The 20,955-nt window shown below is 50.6% G+C and overlaps 2 protein-coding genes across 3 annotated transcripts in view; one reads left to right on the top strand and one right to left on the bottom strand.

Annotated features, from left to right (window-relative positions):
• ttc33 (tetratricopeptide repeat domain 33) overlaps nt 1-2,166 on the top strand; it is a 72,181-nt gene extending 70,015 nt beyond the window's left edge. For both annotated transcript variants that reach the window (XM_080184093.1, XM_080184092.1), the window contains exon 5: nt 637-2,166. In XM_080184093.1, the coding sequence (XP_080040219.1) occupies nt 637-984 (348 nt within the window). In that variant the 3' untranslated portion in view covers nt 985-2,166. The remainder of the gene's footprint in view (nt 1-636) is intronic.
• A 6,036-nt stretch (nt 2,167-8,202) lies between these two features.
• On the bottom strand, nt 8,203-20,731 carry LOC145339595 (prostaglandin E2 receptor EP4 subtype-like). The gene is made up of 2 exons (XM_080184091.1): nt 19,235-20,731; nt 8,203-9,715 (listed from the first exon to the last, which is right to left on the bottom strand). The coding sequence occupies exons 1-2, from the start codon at nt 20,126-20,128 to the stop codon at nt 9,182-9,184; spliced, it is 1,428 nt and encodes a 475-aa protein (XP_080040217.1). The 5' UTR covers nt 20,129-20,731; the 3' UTR covers nt 8,203-9,181.
• Nucleotides 20,732-20,955: the final 224 nt, after the last annotated feature.

Genomic DNA, 20,955 nt, shown 5'->3' with positions numbered 1-20,955 from the left:
CACTAATGCTGTGTATTGTTGGGTATTGTACATTAACTCTATACATTGTTGGGTGTGGAACACTAATACTGTGCATTGTTGGGTGTCGTATGGTAATGCTGTGTATTGTTGGGAGTTGTACAGTAATGCTGTGTATTGTTGGGTGTTGTATAGTAATGCTGTGCATTGCTGGAAGTTGTACAGTAACACTGTGCGTTGTTGGGTGTTGTACTGTAATGTTTTGCATTGTTGGGTCTTATACTATAATGCTGTGCATTGTTGGTGCTATACAGTAATTGCTGTGCATTGGGTATTGTACAGTAACACTGTGCATTGTTGGGCGTTGGACAGTAAAACATTGCATTGTTGGGTGTTGGACAGTAACACTGTCCATTGTTGGTGTTGTACAGTAACACTGTCCATTGTTGGTGTTGTACAGTAACACTGCATTGTTGGGCGTTGGACAGTAACACTGTGCATTGTTGGGTGTTGTACAGTAATACTGTGCGTTGTTGGTGTTGGACAGTAACACTGCATTGTTGGTGTTGTACAGTAACACTGTGAATTATTGGGTGTTGTACACTGATGATCACAGTGTGGTTTGGGGAGGTCCTGGCGATTGTTCTGACTGTTCACTGCTAATGTCTTGTTCTCTAGGCTTTGAGAAGTTTCCAGAGAGCGCTGCACATGTGCCCAGATGAGACCTCATTGTGGGAGGAAGACCTGGCCTGGGCACTGGAACTGCAGAAAAAACAGCAGCAGCTTGGCGCGATGGTTTCCACGGAGAGAGGGTCCCAGAGACAGGAAACCAGCAGACCGCTGCCAGACTACGACTTTGAGAGTGAGGAGCTGGTGGAGGCATGTGCAGCTATCGCGGAGAGGAACAGGCGTCCTGCAGTGACCAGAACCAGCATCTTTATCACAGCCTCACAGGGGACGGAGTGTGTGACTGAAACTGCCAGTCAGCTGAGGCAGGCTGATCACAGCTTCATCCAAGCCCGATAACCATAGCCTTTCACTACACTGCATAGCCCACATGTATCGACCCTTTTTCAGAGGCTCTGTGAGTTCACAGTGTTTGCTGCGTCACCCTGCTTGTTTGTAATGACGCCTCACTATCCACTAGAACAAGTGGCCTGATTTCTATGGTAAAAATTCCCTATCCATACTGGCAGTTTATAATTATCCTGTCACTCAGCTTGTAACTGGTTAAACCTGTCTTCCTCTGTCTACATCTGACAGATTCCCACTGTTTGGGATGGAGGAAGAGAAAGGGAGGCACAACGTGCACCCCCTCCCTCTACCCTTGATCTGGTGACATTCTCCACGATGTGAGTGTGTAGTTCCTGTCTGCTCTTTGTGCTGCTATAGTGGAGCTAAACCCACAACACTGTCCCTCAGGGCCATCTCCCGGGCACTGCCAGTCCTCATGGGGATGTCCCAGGCACAGATGATCGTTTGTGGTGTTCCTCCGAGATCACTCGCCCACAGAGTGATTTCCCAGGGATTTCATGGTCTCTGCAGGTGATCTCTGAGCACTGGATAGACCCTCCTGGTGAATTCTGGATCTCGGACTGATTCTCCTGGTGAATTCTGGATCTTGGACTGACCCTCCTGGTAAATTCCAGATCTCGGACTGATTCTCCTGGTGAATTCCAGATCTCGGTCTGATTCTCTTGGTGAATTCCAGATCTCGGACTGATTCTCCTGGTGAATTCCAGACCTCGGACTGACTTTCCTGGTGAGTTCCGGATCTCGGTTTTCCTCACTATCAGCCCACTAGTTTGGATGTGGTGCTGTCTGCTTTTCACTCGCTTTCTGACTGTAGGTTAACCAGGCCCAGAAACTCCAACTCGCAGTATTACCAAGGCTGTGTCGATCACCTCTAAACCCCAACCCCCCGACCCCTGACATTGGCCCACCTGCGTTCCAATGCTGAGTCACACTGCCTTTAACCCATCTCCAAAACAAGATCACTAATGAAAGAATGTCGAGTGGCATTGATTCTGAGATTGTTCCTGCAATCTTTGCTTTCTCTTCTGATTCACTCTCAGGGAGATTAATTCTAAATTATTGAATACTCCAGGAAATTCCCTGAGAGTGGGTGATACTGGAGCAGCCTGCACTATCTACGCAACCTGATTGATGCTGTACTGTGAATAAAGCATTGCGTTATCGACCCGTAAACTTCAAGTTGCATTTTCTTCTTTTCCCCCGCAGAGAGAAAGAGAGCATTGAGCAACTCAAACCAGAAACTCCCACCCATTTAACCCCCTCCCACACCCCCATGTACACTCTCCCCTATCACTGACTCTACCCCCCATTCCCCCTCCCACACCCCCATGTACACTCTCCCCTATCACTGACTCTACCCCCCATTCCCCCTCCCACACCCCCATGTACACTCTCCCCTATCACTGACTCTCCCCCCATTCCCCCTCCCACACCCCCATGTACACTCTCCCCTATCACTGACTCTCCCCCCCATTCCCCCTCCCACACCCCCATGTACACTCTCCCCTATCACTGACTCTCCCCCCATTCCCCCTCCCACACCCCCATGTACACTCTCCCCTATCACTGACTCTCCCCCCATTCCCCCTCCCACACCCCCATGTACACTCTCCCCTATCACTGACTCTCCCCCCATTCCCCCTCCCACACCCCCATGTACACTCTCCCCTATCACTGACTCTCCCCCCATTCCCCCTCCCACACCCCCATGTACACTCTCCCCTATCACTGACTCTCCCCCCCATTCCCCCTCCCACACCCCCATGTACACTCTCCCCTATCACTGACTCTCCCACTTAATCCTCTATTGCAGCTCCGTAGATGAGGTAGTTTTCTGTGAAGTTCAGCACAGGACCTTTGATCTCCCTGGCTGCTGAGTTCGTGTGGCATTGGCTGGGATGGGGACTTGGATTTGTAACCAGAGGTAATCAGCACTGTGGGGCTTTTTGGTTGTTCTGAAACTGCCTAACTTGGTCTTAGACTGAAGTGAATGTAAATACACAACACCAGCAGTATAAGGGTAAACACTCAACAATAACTTGAGCTATGAGGAGAGGCTGAATAAACTAGGCTTGTACTCGTTAGAGTTTAGAAGAATGAGGGGAGATCTCATTGAGACGTATAAGATGATGAATGGGATGGATAGGATAGAGGTGGAGAGGCTCTTCCCGCTCAGAAAGGACAGTAGGACTAGGGGGCACAGCCTCAAGATAAAGGGGAGGCAGTTTAGAACGGAGTTGAGGAAGAACTTCTTCACTCAAAGGGTGGTGAATCTCTGGAATTCTCTGCCCGTTGAAGTGGTGGAGGCTGCCTTGTTAAATATTTTTAAGACGCGGGTTGATGGGTTTTTGATAAGAGAGGGGATTAAGGGTTATGGGGAGAGGGCGGGAATGTGGAACTGAGCAGCAACAGATCAGCCATGATCTTATTGAATGGCGGCGCAGGCTCGAAGGGCCAGATGGCCTACTCCTGCTTCTATTTCTTATGTTCTTATTAAATGAAAAAGGCGAATGCATGTGCAGGGACAGCCAGTCTCTCTGCATTATCATGCTGTTTGGAAGCACAGTGCACAAACATGCAAACAAGGAGCAGCAGTAAGCCACTCAGCCACTCAAGCTGGCTCCACTGCTCAGTAAGGTCATGTATGACCTGACAGTGACCTGAACCCCACATCCCTGCTTACCCACCTCCACCTTTAAAACATTCAAAGGTTCAGCTTCAACCACCTTTTGAGGATGAGAGTTCCAGGGACTCTGATCCTTCTGAGAGAAAATATTCTCCTCATTTTCATCTTAAACATGCAACCTCTTATTTTCAGACAGGTTTAAGGTGCTGGGGAGCAGGTACAGAGGAGATGTTAGGGGTAAGTTTTTCTCTCAGAGGGTGGTGAGTGAGTGGAATCGGCTGCCGTCAGTGATGGTCGAGGCGAACTCACTGGGGTCTTTTAAGAGACTTCTGGATGAGTATATGGGATTTAATGGGATTGGGAGTTACAGATAGTTCTATGGCCTGGTAGGTATGGATGTGATCGGTGCAACTTATGGACCAAAAGGCCTGTTTGCGCTGTAGTGTTCTATGTTCTAAACAGTGACCTCTATTTCCAGATTCTTCGATAAGACGAAACATCCTCTCCACATCCACCCTGTCAAGACCTCTCACCATCCTATATGTTTCAATCAAGTCACTCCTTACCCTTCTAAACTCTAGTGGAAACCAACCTAGCCTGCCCAAACTTCACTCAGAAGATAACCCGCCCATTCCAAGTATTAGTAAACTAGTAATCTAGTAAACCTTCTCTGAACTGCTTGCAACACATTTAGGAGATCAATACTGTACACAATACTCCAGGTGTGCATTCACCAGTGCTCTGTATAACTGAAACATAACCTCCCTACCTCTGTAATCAACCCCCCTCACAATAAAATATAACATTCTATTAGCTTTCCTCATTACGTGCTGTACCTTTACACCAACCTTGTGCAATTCATGCACTAGGACACCCAGATCCCTCTGCACCTCTGAGCTCGCCACTCTCTCACCATTTAGACAGTAAGCTTTTTTATTCTTCCTATCAAATGGACAATTTCACATTTTCCCACATTGTAATCCATTTGTTAGGCCTTTGTCCTCTCACTTAACATGTTCTTATTTGTAACTTCTTCATACTCTCTTTGTAACTTAAATTCCTATCTATCTTTGTGTTAGCAACAAATTTAGCACCGTATCTTTGATCCTCTCATCCAAGTTATTTATATGAATTGTAAAAGGTTGGGGTGCCAGCACTGTTCCCTGTGGCACACCTCTCATCACATTCTGCCCTCTAGAAAATGAACCATTTATGCCAACTCTCTGCTTCCTGTTGGTTAACCAATCTTCAGTGTGTGCCAATATGTTATCCCCTACACAATGAGCTTTTATTCTCCCCAATAACCTTTGACGTGGCACCTTGTCAAATGCCTTCTGGAAAACTAAAGTAGTATATCTACTGACTCCCCTTTATCCGCAGTATGTGATTCCTTTAAAGAATTTCAATAAATTGGTTCAACGGGATTTCCCTTTCACAAAACTATGTTGACTCTGCCTGATTGCCTTGGTGTTATAACATCTTTAATAATGGCTTCTAATGTTTTCTCCATGACAAATATTAGGCTAACTGCCCTATAGTTTCCTGCTTTCTGTCTCCCACGCTTTTCGAATACAGGAGATATGTTCGCTACTTTCTAATTCCTTGAATCTGGGGAGTTTTGCAAAATTAAAACCAATGCATCAATTCTTTGTGGCTATGACTCATCTTTCATTCTCTCACCCTGCAGTATAAATATCACTCACTTTTTATGCTTTGACAAAGGGTCATCATAAAAATCCTACAGTGCAGGAAAAGGTCATTTGGCCCATCAGGTCTGCACCAGCCACAATCCCACCCAGGCCCTATCCCCATATCACTACATATTTACCCGCTAAACACTCTAGCCAATGCATCTCAGGACACGAAGGGGCAATTTTATCATGGCCAATCAACCTAACCCGCACATCTTTGGACTGTGGGAGGAAACCAGAGCACCCAGAGGAAACCCATGCAGACACGAGGAGAATGTGTAAACTCCACACAGACAGTGACCCGAGCCGGGAATCAAACCCAGGTCCCTGGAGCTGTGAAGCAGCAGTGCTAACCACTGTGCTGCACATACTGTGCTGGCCATCTGGACTCGAAACGTCAGCTCTTTTCTCTCCTTCCAGATGCTGCCAGACCTGCTGAGATTTTCCAGCATTTTCTCTTTTGGTTTCAGATTCCAGCATCCGCAGTATTTTGTATTCCGTCAGCTCTCGCACTAGACACTTTTGTTAAGACTTGAGGATGAAGAAGCCGAGGACCCGCCAACCCACAGCTCCAGCACTTCACTCAATATCAATTCTCTGGTGATTGTCTCTGTAGGGGTGGCACAGTGGTTAACACTGCTGCCTCACAGCACCAGGGACCTGGGTTCAATTCCTGGCTTGGGTCACTGTCTGTGTGGAGTTTGCACATTCTCCCCATGTCTGCATGGGTTTCCCCTGGATGCTCTGGTTTCCTCCCGCGTTCTGAAAGACGTGCTGGTTAGGGTGCATTGACCTCAACAGGTGCCGGAATGTGTTGACTGGGGGAATTTCACATCATTGCAGTGTTAATGTGAGCCTACTTGTGACAAATAAGTAAATAAACTGAACTCTCCTGAGTTCCTTCCTCCCTCCCATTTCCTTATTTACAGCTATTTCTGGAATGCTCCTTGTATCCTGTACATTTGAGACTGATGTAAAATACCCCTTCAATTCAGCTTCTATCCCCATGTTTTTATTATTTTACTCATTCCCAGACTCACTTTCTACAGCACCAATGCTCACTTTGTTAACTGTTTTCTTTAATAGCTATGGAAATTCTTACCATCTGCCTTTATATTTCCAGCTAGTTTCCTCTTGTACTCTGAATATTTCCCTCCCTATTAATTGTTTGACTCATTCTGTGCTGTTTTTTATACTGTATCCAATCTTCTGACCTGCCATTCATCTCTGAGCAATTATATGCTTTTTCCTTAAGTGTGAGTCTGTCTTTAGGGTTTTCACTGATTCACACATGGTCGGTCCCCCCTTGAATTTTTTCTTTTTCATTAGAATGTATCTTTTCTGGATATTCTGAAATATCCCCTCAAATGTCCGCCACTGGTAACCTATTCCATATCTTCATATGTGGTCATATGGTGTTCGCCTCACTATAGGAAGGACGTAGAAGCTATTGAGAGGGTGCAGAGGAGATTTACAAGGATGTTGCCTGGATTGGGAGGCATGCCTTATGAAGATAGGTTGAGGGAGCTGGGTCTCTTTTCCCTGGAGAGACGAAGGTTGAGAGGCGACCTGATAGAGGTTTATAAAATGTTGAGAGGAATAGATAGGGTGGGTTCTCAGAGGCTATTTCCCCGGGTTGAAATGGTCGCTACGAGAGGACACAGGTTTAGGGTGCGGGGAGGAAAGTACAGAAGTGATGTTAGGGGTAAGTTTTTCACTCAGAGGGTGGTGAGTGAATGGAATCGGCTGCTGTCAGTGGTGGTGGAGGCGAACTCGCTGGGGTCTTTTAAAAGACTTCTGGATGAGTATATGGGATTTAGTGGGATTGGGGGTTATAGATAGGTCTATGGATTGGTAGGTGTTGATGTGATCGGCGCAACTCGTGGGCCGAAGGGCCTGTTTGTGCTGTAGTGTTCTATGTTCATCAGCCAGTGCACGTCGCATGTCCTCATCATTACCCTTATTTAAGTTTAGAATGCTAGACTTGGATTCAACACATAAAGTAAAAGTTTAAAGTTTATTTATCAACGTCACAAGTAGGCTTACATTAACACTGCACTGAAGTTACCGTGGACATCCCCTAGTCGCCACACTCTAGTGCCTGTTACAGTGTAGAGGGAGCTTTACTCTGTATCTAACCCCGTGCTGTACCTGTCCTGGGAGTGTTTGATGGGGGGACAGTGTAGAGGGAGCTTTACTCTGTATCTAACCCCGTGCTGTCCCTGTCCTGGGAGTGTTTGATGGGGGGACAGTGTAGAGGAAGATTTACTCTGTATCTAACCCCGTGCTGTACCTGTCCTGGGAGTGTTTGATGGGGGGACAGTGTAGAGGGAGCTTTACTCTGTATCTAACCCCGTGCTGTACCTGTCCTGGGAGTGTTTGATGGGGACAGTGTAGAGGGAGCTTTACTCCGTATCTAACCCCGTGCTGTACCTGTCCTGGGAGTGTTTGATGGGGGACAGTGTAGAGGGAGCTTTACTCTGTATCTAACCCTGTGCTGTACCTGTCCTGGGAGTGTTTGATGGGGACAATGTAGAGGGAGCTTTACTCTGTATCTAACCCCATGCTGTCCCTGTCCTAGGAGTGTTTGATGGGGGACAGTGTAGAGAGAGCTTTACTCTGTATCTAACCCTGTGCTGTACCTGTCCTGGGAGTGTTTGATGGGGACAGTGTAGAGGGAGCTTTACTCTGTATCTAACCCCGTGCTGTACCTGTTCTGGGAGTGTTTGATGGGGACAGTGTAGAGGGAGCTTTACTGTGTATCTAACCCCGTGCTGTACCTGTCCTGGGAGTGTTTGATGGGGACAGTGTAGAATATTTTATGCTGGTTTTTCAAATTTCTCAATTGCTAACCATGCTTTTGGATTTGATAAAACAATTTACAATAAAGAATATTTTCAAATATTATTTAATAATTCAATGAATCCACATAACAGTTACACAAACAAACCACATGACGGGTTACACTGAAACCTTCTCACAGAGAAGAACTGAGTAAACATCTTAACTATAATACACATCATTAGCACAATATTTACACTACTCAGCTACTATGACAAGAGCCCAAACGCCACACAGTCAGACTTCCCTCCTCACCTCGATATCCCCTCGATAGCAAGGTTCAGTCCGCACTGTCTCCTGGGTAACACACAATTCCATCTGCACACTCCCCTGGGTAACACACACTTGCTGTGTGCACATTCCCGTGGTTAATACACAGTCCCGTCTGCACACGCCCGTGCGTAATACACAACTCCATCTGCACACTCCCGTGCATAACACACAGTTCCATCTGCACACTCCCCTGGGCAATACACAGTCCCGTCTGCACACTCCCCTGGGTAACACACAGTTCCATCCACACACTCCCATGGATAACACACAGTTCCGTCTGCACATTCCCCTAGGTAATACACAGTCCCGTCTGCACACTCCCGTGGGTAACACACAGTTCCATCCACACACTCCCGTGGGTAATACACAGTCCCGTCTGCACACTCCCGTGGGTAATACACAGTTCCATCCACACACTCCCGTGGGTAATACACAGTCCCGTCTGCACACTCCCGTGGGTAACACACAGTTCCATCCACACACTCCCGTGGGTAATACACAGTCCCGTCTGCACACTCCCGTGGGTAATACACAGTCCTGTCTGCACACTCCCGTGGGTAACACACAGTTCCATCCACACACTCCCGTGGGTAATACACAGTCCCGTCTGCACACTCCTGTGGGTAATACACAGTCCCGTCTGCACACTCCCGTGGGTAATACACAGTCCCGTCTGCACACTCCCGTGGGTAATACACAGTCCCGTCTGCACACTCCCGTGGGTAATACACAGTTCCTGTGTGCTGGTGCCACAGTTTTAAATACATTTCTCAGCCAATCCTGTTTGCTCGTTGGTGAATGTAACTCGTAAGGAGCTGTCTACATTGGTGATTGTTGCTGGTGTCTTTTCCTGTGTGGGGTTCCCTTCTAGCATGATGCCACTGTTCCGCTGGACCTGTTGCCTGCTTTGAGCTTGCGTCAGGTTAGTTTGTGTTCTCACAGAGCCCGGCAACACTTCAGTCAGCTCGAGGTTACACAGCAGGGTCTGGGAAGTGTTCCCGTCAGCCAGCTCCTTGCTGATGAAGGAGGGAGATGGGCTGGAAGCAGCTGAGGAGTGACGGGGCCCCAGGTGTTGGAGGCTGCGGTTGGTGTGGGGGGCACGTCCCCCCAGTTTACAGAACAGACACTTGATCTTTTCCAGCAGTTTTGTGAGGACTGCCTTCCGCAGCAAGATGTAAATCCAGGGATCCAGGATCGGATTGACTGAGGCAATGCGGATAGCCATGAGATCCGGGTTCGAATAGTCCTGTGTAATTGCTGGACGGTACAGCTGATTAACGAACACCCTCACCTTAAACAGAGAGACACAGAGAGAGAAAGAGGTCAGCAAAGGCAAAACTAACCACAAAACCCTTTGTCCTGCTCCGCCATTCCCTTCCATCAGATCTGATCTTGTGTTTCACTCCCTTTACCCACACCCTCCACAGTTCCCTCAATTTCCCAACACACCCAGAACCAGTCATAAATCCTACAGTGCAGAAGGAAACCATTCGGCCCATCGAGTCTGCAATGACCACAATCCCACGCATTTAGCCTAACTAGTCTACCTGACACCAGGGGCAATCTAGCATGGCCAATCAACCTAACCCGCTGTGGGAGGAAACCCACGCAGACACAGGGAGAACGTGCAGACTCCACACTGAATCGATCCTGGGTCCCTGGCGCTGTGAGGCAGCAGGGCTAACCACTGTGCCACCCTATCACAGCCTTACATATGTTCTACAATGAAGTACACACAACCCTCTGGGATCGAGAATTCTAAAAATTTCATAACGCTTTGAAGATATTTCTCCTCATCTCAGTCCTAAATGATCAGCCCCTTACCCTGAGGGTTGCACAGTGGTTAGCACTGCCTCCTCACAGCGCCACGGACCCGAGGTCGGTTGTGGCCTCGGCTCACTGTGCAGAGTTTGCACATTCTCCCCGTGTCTGCGTGGGTTTCCTCCCCCACTCCAAAGACGTGCAGGTGGACTGGCCATGATAAATTGCCCCTTGGTGTCCGGGGATGTGTAAGTTGGGGGGGTATTGGTGGGATAATTGCATGGGGTTAAGGGAATGGGTGGGGATTGGGCCTGGGTAAGATACTCTGTTGGAGAGTCGGTGCAGACCCGATGGGACAATTGGCCCCCTCCTGCACTGCAGGGTTCTAGACCACTGTAAACGATCTCCCAGTGTCCACCCTATCAAACCTCCACAGAATTAGACAAGAATCAGTGAGATCCTCAAAGTACAGCTGGGATAGGGGATGCCAGCCTTGCCTGACGCCCCCTGCCCATTCCTGGGAGGGGAACATTGCATTGCCAACATTATAGAATCACCCTCGGTAATGTTAATGATCAGGGCTGGCGATGGCCCATCCCTAATTGCCCCTGAGAGACTGCTCCTGAGCTGCCTTCAATATAACCCCCTAGTACCTTTCTCAGCCCGTTCACAGGGCAGTGAAGAGACATTGCTACAAGGCTGGCTGTGAATCTCAAGGCGGAATTGAGAGGGAGAGTGCTGGAGGGAGAGTGCTGTACGGAGTGTGCTGTGGGGAGAGTGCTGTGTGAAGTGTGTTGCGGGGAGTGTGCTGTGTGGATTATGCTGGAGGGAGAGTGCTGTGGGGAGTGTGGGAGGGAGTGTGTTGTGTGGATTGTGCTGGAGGGAGAGTGCTGTGGGGAGTGTAGGAGGGAGTGTGTTGCTGAGAGTGTGCTGTGTGGATTGTGCTGGAGGGAGAGTGCTGTGGGGAGTGTGGGAGGGAGTGTGTTGTGTGGATTGTGCTGGAGGGAGAGTGCTGTGGGGAGTGTAGGAGGGAGTGTGTTGCGGGGAGTGTGCTGTGTGGACTGTGCTGGAGGGAGAGTGCTGTGGGGAGTGTAGGAGGGAGTGTGTTGCGGGGAGTGTGCTGTGTGGACTGTGCTGGAGGGAGAGTGCTGTGGGGAGTGTAGGAGGGAGAGTGTTGTTGGGAGTGTGTGGTGTAGACTGTGCTGTGTTAATCTGGTCAGTTTGAGTTAGAGCCACAGGGTGGCGACATTACTCCACTGGGAGCTGTGATTGTTTCAGTGTGAGGGTCTGGGGAGCCAGTGACAGGGGCTGCCCAGATATCAAGCCTTGGCTATTCAAAGCCTGCCTTAAAGAGCAAGAGAAAGCAGGAGGTGGAGAGAAACTATTTCCTCTGGTGCGTAATCTTAAATTCCGTAGAGTTTTTTCAGAGAATGGAAATCTGGAAGTCTCTCCCCACCCGAAAATACAGGCTGGAGATTCTCAGCAGCCTGAATGGGAGATTTCGGGGGTGAGATTGATGTTTATTCATGGTGGGAAATATATCGGAAAGGCAGGGGCTGAGGTTCAAAGCAGCTCCGATCAAAATGGGGCTAGAACAGGTTCCGGGGGCTGAAGGGTCTCCTTACTGAGGGAATAATCACCTTGACCTCCTCACTGCCACAGATGCTCCTGTACATGGCAGTATTGGAGTGCCCACCACCCAGTCCCGTCCTACTCAAACAGAACTGCCTTCCAATTACATTCTGGGGAGAATTTGCCCTATCCCTACCCACTCTGCCCCTCTCTCTGGCAACTACCTGTTTATAAACCTCGTGTCACACTTAAATCCATCACCAGCTTCAGAACTCAGCTCCATGCTGTCACTATCACCTCCTGTTTCCACTCCTGTAACACTGCCTGACTTCATTCCTGTCTCAACACATCAACTGTGGCAACACTCCTTCAAACCATTATTATCCCTCCGGATCCGGTTATTCCAATGCTCCCCTGGCCTCTCTCCCTCATTCTCAAACACCAGCTTCTCAAAGGCAGTTTGGGATTTGCAGTAAATGCTGCCACAGCCCGTGACACCCACAGCCAGCCAAACAATGGGAAAGAAATTCAACCTCCACCAACTTCAGATCATCCTAAAATGTACTTTAAACCGCAGTGAGTCCCAGTCCCCTGTCACTCCCCCCTGTGCTCACTGACACAAACTCCCTCTCGGTGAAACCATGTCCTGATTTTAAAATTCTCATCCTGGTTTCCAGCTCCCCGCCCCCCCCCCACTCGCCGCCCTGAGATCAAACTGAGAATTGGGATAAATTTTCAGGGATTGTAACTGGGGAGTGTCACAGTGATCAGAGCTGGGAACTCAGTGACTTACAATCCCTGTCCGTAAGCTACATGGAGGGAGCGACTGTTGTGGTCAGATTTAGTGTCCACACAAAGACAGGTGAATTGTAGGGTGGAGGTGGGTTAAACAGGTCTGTAAAGATTGGCAGGTGGAGGGAAATGTGAGGCTGGGGGAGAGACTGTGGAATTGTGTGGTCCAAAGAGACTTGGCTGTCTTTATACACAAACAGTCAGCACTGGAGATCCAGAGAAGAATTAGAAAGCAAATTACAGAGAAGACGGTTGAGAGGAAATCTGATCGAGGTGTTCAAAATCAGGAGGGATCTGGGCAGAGTGGAGAGGGAGAAATGTTCCCATTGGCAGAAACCAGAGGAAAGAGGCTTAAGGCCATTGGCTACAGAAGCAAATGTGACGGGAGAATAAAACTATTCCACTCAGTGAGTGGCTCAGTCTGGAACGCTCTGCCTGAGAATGTGCGGGAGGCAGGAGCTACCAGCATTCCCAATAGGAACCCAATTCTTACTTGAGTAGAAACAGTGTGCAGGCTTACGGGAGAAATATGGGACGGCACAGTGGTTAGCACTGCTGCTTCACAGCTCCAGGGACCTGGGTTCAATTCCCACTGCCTGTGTGGAGTTTGCACATTCTCCTCATGTCTGCATGGGTTTCCTCCGGGTGCTCCAGTTTCCTCCCACAGTTAGGTTGATTGGCCGTGCTAAAAAATTGCCCCTTAGTGTCCAGGGATGTGTAGGTTAGAGGGATTAGTGGGTATAATTTGTAGGGATATGGGGGGGGTAGGGCCTGGGTGGGATTGTGTTCGGTGCAGGCTCGATGGGCCGAAGGGTCTCTTTCTGCACTGTAGGGTTCTGTGGTTCTATGTGAAGGTAGGGGAAGGACGCAAAGTGAATTGTTCATTAGGCGGGCCAGGGCAGGCACAATGGGCTGAATGGCCTCCTTCTGCACTGTCACAATTCTGTGATTCTGTGAATGGTGGAATTTACTGCAGGAGGGATTCATTATCAAAGTTTGGGAAACTTGCTACCACCATGCGGACTATTGGTGAGATCCCACCTGGAATAGGGGGTACAATTCTGGCCTCTTTACTTTGGAAGGGATAAATTTGCATTAAAGGCAGTTTATAGAAAGCTCACCGGGGGGAGGTTTGATTCCTGGGATAAGAGGTTGCCTTATGAGGAAAGGTTTATCGTGTTGGCCCTTACTTGGTGGAGTTTAGAAGAATGAGAGGCGATCTAATTGAGAGATGTAGGATTCCGAAGCGATTTGACAGGGTGGAAGCTGAGATGATGTTTCCTCTCGTGGGAGAATCTAGAACGAGGAGCATAGTTTAAAGATGAGGAGGAATTTCTTCTTTCAGAAGCTGGTTAGCCTGTGAAATTTCCTTCCCCAGGGGCTGGGACACCGAATATATCCACGGCTGAGTTAGGCAGATTTTTAAACAAGAGAGGAACAGGCAGGAGTTTAGATCACGTCAGATCCAGTGTGATTTTACTGAGCTTCTGAATGGAACGGACTCAAGGGGCTGAATGGCCTCAGTCTGCCTCGATTTGTGACGTTCTTTATTCCGTAACACTCCCTCGATCCACAACTTTCCAGAACATCTCCACTCCTCCAATGCTGGTGTCTCGTGTATCTGTGGTTTTCATCACCTTATCATTGCTGGCTGCGCTTTCTGTTGCCAAGACTCTACATTCGAGCTTCTCTCCTGAAACCTCGCCATCTCTCCACCTTCATTCCTCTCTCCCCCTTCAAGACACCTTTTAAAATCAACTCTTTGGACCCCAAGCTTTTGATGGTCTATCCTAATCCCTCATAACATGGCTTTTCGTTCATTTCTATTTGATCAAACTCAAGACTGGGCATCCATGAGGCGCTGTGGGCCACCAGCAGCGGAACTGCACTCCAGCACAATCTGTAACCTCATGGAGCCTATCCCCCCCACACAACCATTACCATCAAACCAGGGGATCGACCCTGGTTCAGTGGAGAGTGCAGGAGGGCATGTCAGGAGCAGCACCAGGCAGACCTAGACATGAGGCGTCAACCTAGTGAAGCTACAATGCAGGACGGCACGGTGGCACAGTGGTCAGCACTGCTGCCTCACCGCGCCAGGGATCCGGGTTCGATTCCCAGCTCGGGTCACTGTCTGTGTGGAGGCTGCACGTTCTCCCCATGTCTGCGTGGGTTTCATAGAAACGTAGAAACCCTACAGTGCAGAAAGAGGCCATTTGGTCCATCGAGTCTGTACCGACCACAATCCCGCCCAGGTCCTACCCCCATATCCCTACATTTTTATCCACTAATCCCTCTAACCTCAGGACACTAAGGGCAATTTCTAAGCATGGCCAATCGACCTGACCCGCACATCTTTGGACTGTGGGAGGAAACCGGAGCAGCCGGAGGAAACCCACGCAGACACGGGGAGAATGTGCAAACTCCGCACAGTTTCTGGGCAAACTCCACACTTTCCTCCGGGTGCTCCGGTTTCCTCCCACAGTCTAAAAGACGTGCTGGTTAGGGTGCATTGGCCGTGCTAAATTCTCCCTCAGTGTACCCGAACAGGCGCCGGAGTGTGGCGACTAGGGGAATTTCACAGTGACTTTACTGCAGTGTTAATGTCAGCCTGACTTGTGATACTAATAAATAAACTTTACTTTCATACCAAGCAGTAAGTATTAGAGCTAAGCGATGCCACTGACAAGATTCATATCAATCGTGTTAATCTGATAATTTAACAATGCAACTGATGGATGATCAGAAACCTTTGCTCTGTGACTATATCACACAGGCATTATATACCAGGCAGCACAGTGGGTTAGCACTGCTGCCTCACAGCGCCAGGGACCAGGGTCCAATTCCAGCCTCGGGTCACTGTCTGTGTGGAGCCTGCACATTCTCCCCGTGTCTGCCTGGGTTTCCTCCGAGTGCTCCGGTTTCCTCCTAACCTGCGGGTTAGGTGGATTGGCCATGGCACGTTGCCCCTCAGTGTCAGGGGGATTAGCAGGGTAAATATACATGTGGGCTTACTGCGGTGGGGCCTGGGTGGGACTGTTGCAGGCTCGATGGGCCGAGTGGCCTCCTTCTGCACTGTAGCAATTCTCTGATTAACCAGCCCTTTATCATGGGGAGCCGGAGGTGGAGATGGGGTGGGGATGGGGTGGGGGGGGGGGGGGGGGCGGGGGAGCTTTCTCGGGATTAACGTTGCTGGGTTTTGAAGAGTCGGAGGGATGGAGTTTGGAAAATGATCTCACTCTGGGAAGAACGGACATTGCTGGAGCACAGGTGGGAACTGGAATGGTGCCTCTTGCTGAAATGACCCCCACAGGCTGCAGACGGATCACTCCATCACTCGCTAATCTAAACTGGATCCCTGAGGTCTGCCTGCGTGACGAATACCCCCCCGCCGTGGCCTTGCAGTCTCAGCGCAGACGAACCCCCTTTCCCGCTTGCCTGCCGGGAACGTTCCTGTTTTGGGAACGAGTCCGGGTGTTGTCCTGACAATGGTTACACTTGCTGGGATACCCATGTTCGCCCTCCAGCGCTCGGGTGGGACTGACAGCACACTTTGCCACTAATCTCTCCGACGCACTGCAGGGAGCGTCGGGAGTTCGGGATAGAACCCGGGGAAGGGAGGTGGAGGTAAAATAATCCCCGGTGACCAGGCTGGGCGACGAGTCCCCCTGGGGATCACCACATTCCAGCCGAGGGATAAGGGTCAGACGGTGGAACCTTCACGAACGGTGTGAGAATGGAACCCGCACTGTTGGCATCGCTCTGGATCACTAACCAGCCTTCCAAGCTAAACAATTAGGAAAACTAAGCAAGCTGCCACTCCCAAGCACACAGGCACACGTATCCCTGATCCACAGCACAGATTGTTGCTGAACCTGCTGTCTTCGCTGTTTGACCAGACTCTCAATTATTTGGCTGGACTCCTGTGGGTGTTTGCAATCATTCTGAATCAGCTGGCTTACTCACCGAGTGTTTACCCACCCGATCACACTGAGCTAACACCCATACCAACTGGATAACCGGTCAGCGTTCCAGATATCCCCCTGCTAACTAGCTACTGTTAGGTTGAGGGAGCTGTTTCCCACGCCCCCACCCTCCAGCCAGGGTCAATCTATCCTATCAACCATCACCCCTCCCCACCAACCCCCACCCCAACCCCAACCCCCCCAGTTACCACACAGAGTGTCCACCCTGTTCTTGCCAGGATCCGCGTTACTCTGGATCCGCAACTGAGCCGAGAAGCTAAAAGAGGGTCACCAGCACACAGATTCTGAAAGAGGCCATTCGGCCCCTTGAGCTTGCTACTACACCCCACAACAGCACGCCGGCTGTGGCTCTCCCGTCCCTCATTCCACAAGATTCCTCTCCTCCACCTTGCTAAAACCCCTGTCAGTCACAGTCCTGGGATCTCCACTGGATTCTCAGCCTCGGCACTGCTCTCTCTGGAGGGGGGGGCGGGTGGGGGGTCAGCTACAGGTTTCCGCTCCTGTCTTTGTGAGGAAAGAGCTGGGAGCCGTTCCTGTTCCAGTCGGGACAGTGCTGTCTCCTTGACCCTGGGGCACACTTTCACCCCTGCCAGCCACATCCCCCCCCCCCCACCCCCCCGCCAACCCTCCCGACCTGCCCCCTATTGTGAGGAGTGCAGGGTAGCCTCCCCGCCCCTCCAGTGCCACTATCGACCACCCCCCCCCCACCACCCCCCAACCCCACCACCAGTGTCCCTCCAGCACCATCGACACCATCTATCCCCCGATTACTACAAGGTGAACACCCCGCACCCTCTATCCTCAGAGGGACGTGGAAACCTGTAAATTAACCCCGTCAGGCCCGGGGGATTCATTCTGCTAAACCCGACACTGCGCCCCCCCTCCCCCCCTCCCCCCCCGGGATGCTGATGGGATGGAGAGGGCTGAGAGCAGGGGTGGGGGCTGAGCACATCACTGGAACTCTGTCCCCAGCAGCGTTTCCAACGTGAAGCCCCTTCCCCTCGATTACCGACCTCAGGAGGTGACCACCGCCCCCCCCCCCCTCCGCTCCGCCCCCCCCCCCCCCCCCCCCCCCCCACCTCACCCGAAACACCAGCCACCACAGCAATGACGACTTGCCCCACTGACGGCCCCTGCAGGTCAACTGGAGAGGGGAACAGGCACAGGATCCGGGAGGGTGGGGGTTGGGGGGGTCGGGGTCAGGAGAAACTCTATTTCACTCAGCGTGTTGTCGGGATCTGGAAGACGCTGCCTGAGAGTGGGGGGGGGGGGGGGGGGGAGGTGGAAACAGACAGGACAAAGGGGAAAATAAGAGCCAGAGCAGTAACTTCATTGCAGCGTTAACGTAACCCTGCTTGTGAAGCTAATAAACAAACTTCAGCTAAAACAACGGCTGTATAATCTCCCGTCCCTGAGAGATTCCATAACTCAGCGTTCGATGTAAGATAACGTTCCACCCTTTTAGAGATTTTGATCAATAAATATTAAACTGGCAGAAAGGATTGCTCTGCAGAGGGTTAGCATGATCCCAGAGGGCTGAATGGCCTGTTTTTGTGCTGTAATGATTCTGTAACTCACTAACACTTGGGGTTAAATTTACACTGTGTGGCTACAGCGAGAGGTCATATAAAAGTCCCTTCCCCATTTTACAATCGTAGGACCATGGAACCCCTGCAGTACAGGAGGAGACCACTCGGCCCATCGACTCTGCACCGACCACAATCCCAACCAGGCCCTACCCCTATAACCCCCACATATTTATCCTGACACTAAGGGGCAATTTCTTAGCACGGCCAATCAACCTAACCAGCACGTCTTTCGGACTGTGGGAGGAAACCGGAGCACCCGGAGGAAACCCACGCAGACACGGGGAGAACGTGCAGACTCCACACAGACAGTGACCCAAGACCGGGAATCGAACCCGGGTCCCTGGCGCTGTGAGGCGACAGTGCTAACCCATCGTGCCACCATGCTGCCCCTTAGTAAAGGAATAATTGTATCAAGGAAATCGAGTAGTTGAGATCTTGGTTTTCCAGTATATCATGGGTAAAAACCTCCTACCGCAACTGTTTATAAGTGATAATGATCATGAAAGTGCTCCTGTCAGGTACACAGAACATAGAACATTACAGCGCAGTACAGGCCCTTTGGCCTTCAATGTTGCACCGACCAGTGGAACCAATCTAATGACCCTCTAACCTAAACTATTCCAATGTTATCCATATGCCTACCCACAGACCATTTGAACACCCTTAAAGTTGGCGAGTCCACAACTGCTGCAGGCAGGACATTCCACGCCCTTACTACCCTCTGAGTAAAGAACCTACCTCTGACATCCATCCTATAATTACCACCCCTTAATTTAAAGCTATGTCCCCTCGTGTTAGCCAGAAAGGTAAGCACGCAGATGTTTCCACTTGTGTTAGCCACCGTACATAGAAAATCACAAATAAACCCAACACTGAGTGTGGCGGGGAGCAGTGGGGGGGTGGCGGCGGGGGGGAGGGTGGTGGGGGGATTCACTCGCCAGGGAATTGCAAAGAGTTTTGAGTAAAGTTACATGAAGGAGCCAGAGTTGGGGTTACTCCTACACGTAACCCTGAGAGAGTTAACTACAGCAGGCTAGGAGGAAGCAGAAAATCTCAGCCGGCTGGAGTGTCCTATGTGTCTACTATAAGGCTGATTGTAAAGTGACTCACCACCAGTGGGATGGAGCAGATGAGGACCACGGCCGAGGTGGCTATGAGTAAGATGACCATCTGGATCTCGGCCCCTGCCAAGCGGCGGAAACTCCTGCGGCGGCGCAGCTCCCGTTGCCGGGGGTCGCTGCCCAGTGAGGTGCGGCGGATGAACTGGCGATGCATGCGGATCAGTGCCATGCACACCAGCACGTTACAAATCACGGTGACCAGGATCAGGAAGGAACTGAAACCTGCGTACATGTAGGAGTAGACGGCGTGCCGGGGCTCTTCCGTCCGCCAGTCTATGAAGCACCAAGTATTGGGGAACTGCTTGATCGTCTTGCCCAGGCCAAAGCTGGGCAGGGCGCAGAAGAGGGTGTTAGCCACATAGATGGTGAAGAGTGTGAGGCCAGCTAGTTTCTTGTCCACGTAGTGGCTGTAGAAGTAGGCGTGATTGATGGCCAGGTACCTCTCAATGGACATGGCACAGATGATACTCAGACCCGAGGTCCCAAAGAAGAGCAGGACAAAGGAGTCGTATTCGCACAGGGCACCGTTCCCCGGCCAGTTCCCCTTCACATAGGTGATGATGGTGATAGGACTGACCAGGCAGGTGCCAAGGAGATCCGTCACCGCCAGGCCACAGACAAGAGTGTAGAACGTCGTCTCCTTCTGCTCCTTCCGAGACTTGCAGAGAACCACAATAGCGATAAGATTCCCCACAACCCCAAAAACAAACATGATGGTGGGGATAGCCGGGAAGTCTTTCGGATTGGTGCCGTTGTTGTTGTTGTCATGGTGGCTATCGTTAATCAGAGCCATCCTCCAAGCTTCTCGCACGAGAAACTCTTCCTGTTGGTAAACCGACTGCAGTGAAAATAACTCGGCTGAGACCACAGTAATGTTCCTCATGAATAACCAGACCCTGCCGGAGTCAGCACAGGTCCTGTTGTCAACCGGAGAATTCCAAGACCTCCGTTTATCCAGTCCAGCCGGACAATCCTGCCCGTGACCGAGGGATCAGCAATGCGGCTAGCTCTCCTTGACCAGATTCTGATTCCACCTTACAGTAACGAGGGAGAGAACAGAATGAGTTTTGGGTATTCCGGCGGTGGTAGAGGGTTGAAGAGGAGTGGAACGCAGGGTGGGCGAGAGGTGGACCCCACTCTCTAAACAACTTCCTGCAGTGTGATGCACACCCTGGTCGTTGGACACACACAGCCCATGGGCTCTCGCTGTTGACAGCCAGCGTTGACCGCTCAGTTTCTCATTGCTGCTGTGATCTCTCGCTGCCTGCCAGCGTGTCCAGGTGATCTGAGGGTTTCCAGCTTCTGTCTGCTCCTGCCTGTGTGAGGGGGATATCAGTCAGGAGGTGTCTCTCAGTCTGTGTGTGTGTCTCAGACTGGTGCGGGGAATAGCTGGTGAGTACCACGTTGCTCCGCGCTCTGTCTCACTCTGCCAGCTTTCCAGCTCCTGTACTGTTCACACCAACTCCAAAACTCTGCCCCTCACTCCCCATTGGCTAAGGCTGCTGACTGGATTCAGACTGGGTCCTAAAGCCTGCCCTCACTCTGCTCCACAGCCTGCCTTCACCATTACCGCTTTTACACACAGTTTACATATTATTTTTATTTCTTTTGCGAATTGATTTGGATTTGATTTATTGTTGTCACATGTATTATTCTACGGTGGCACAGTGGGTTAGCACTGCTACCTCACAGCGCCAGGGACCCAGGTTC

Source organism: Carcharhinus amblyrhynchos, unplaced genomic scaffold (assembly GCF_965287045.1).
Source record: "Carcharhinus amblyrhynchos unplaced genomic scaffold, sCarAmb.v2.hapA scaffold_560, whole genome shotgun sequence".
In the NCBI taxonomy this organism is placed as follows: Eukaryota; Metazoa; Chordata; class Chondrichthyes; order Carcharhiniformes; family Carcharhinidae; genus Carcharhinus; species Carcharhinus amblyrhynchos.
This window is presented reverse-complemented; position numbering and strand designations above follow the sequence as displayed.

Coding starts and splice junctions, on each gene's coding strand:
- LOC145339595 (XM_080184091.1), bottom strand. CDS start 20,128: ATGAGGAACATTACTGTGGTCTCAGCCGAGTTATTTTCACTGCAGTCG. Junction 9,716..19,234: donor TCTGCTCCATCCCACTGGTG/GTGAGTCACTTT, acceptor TCTCTGTTTAAG/GTGAGGGTGTTCGTTAATCA.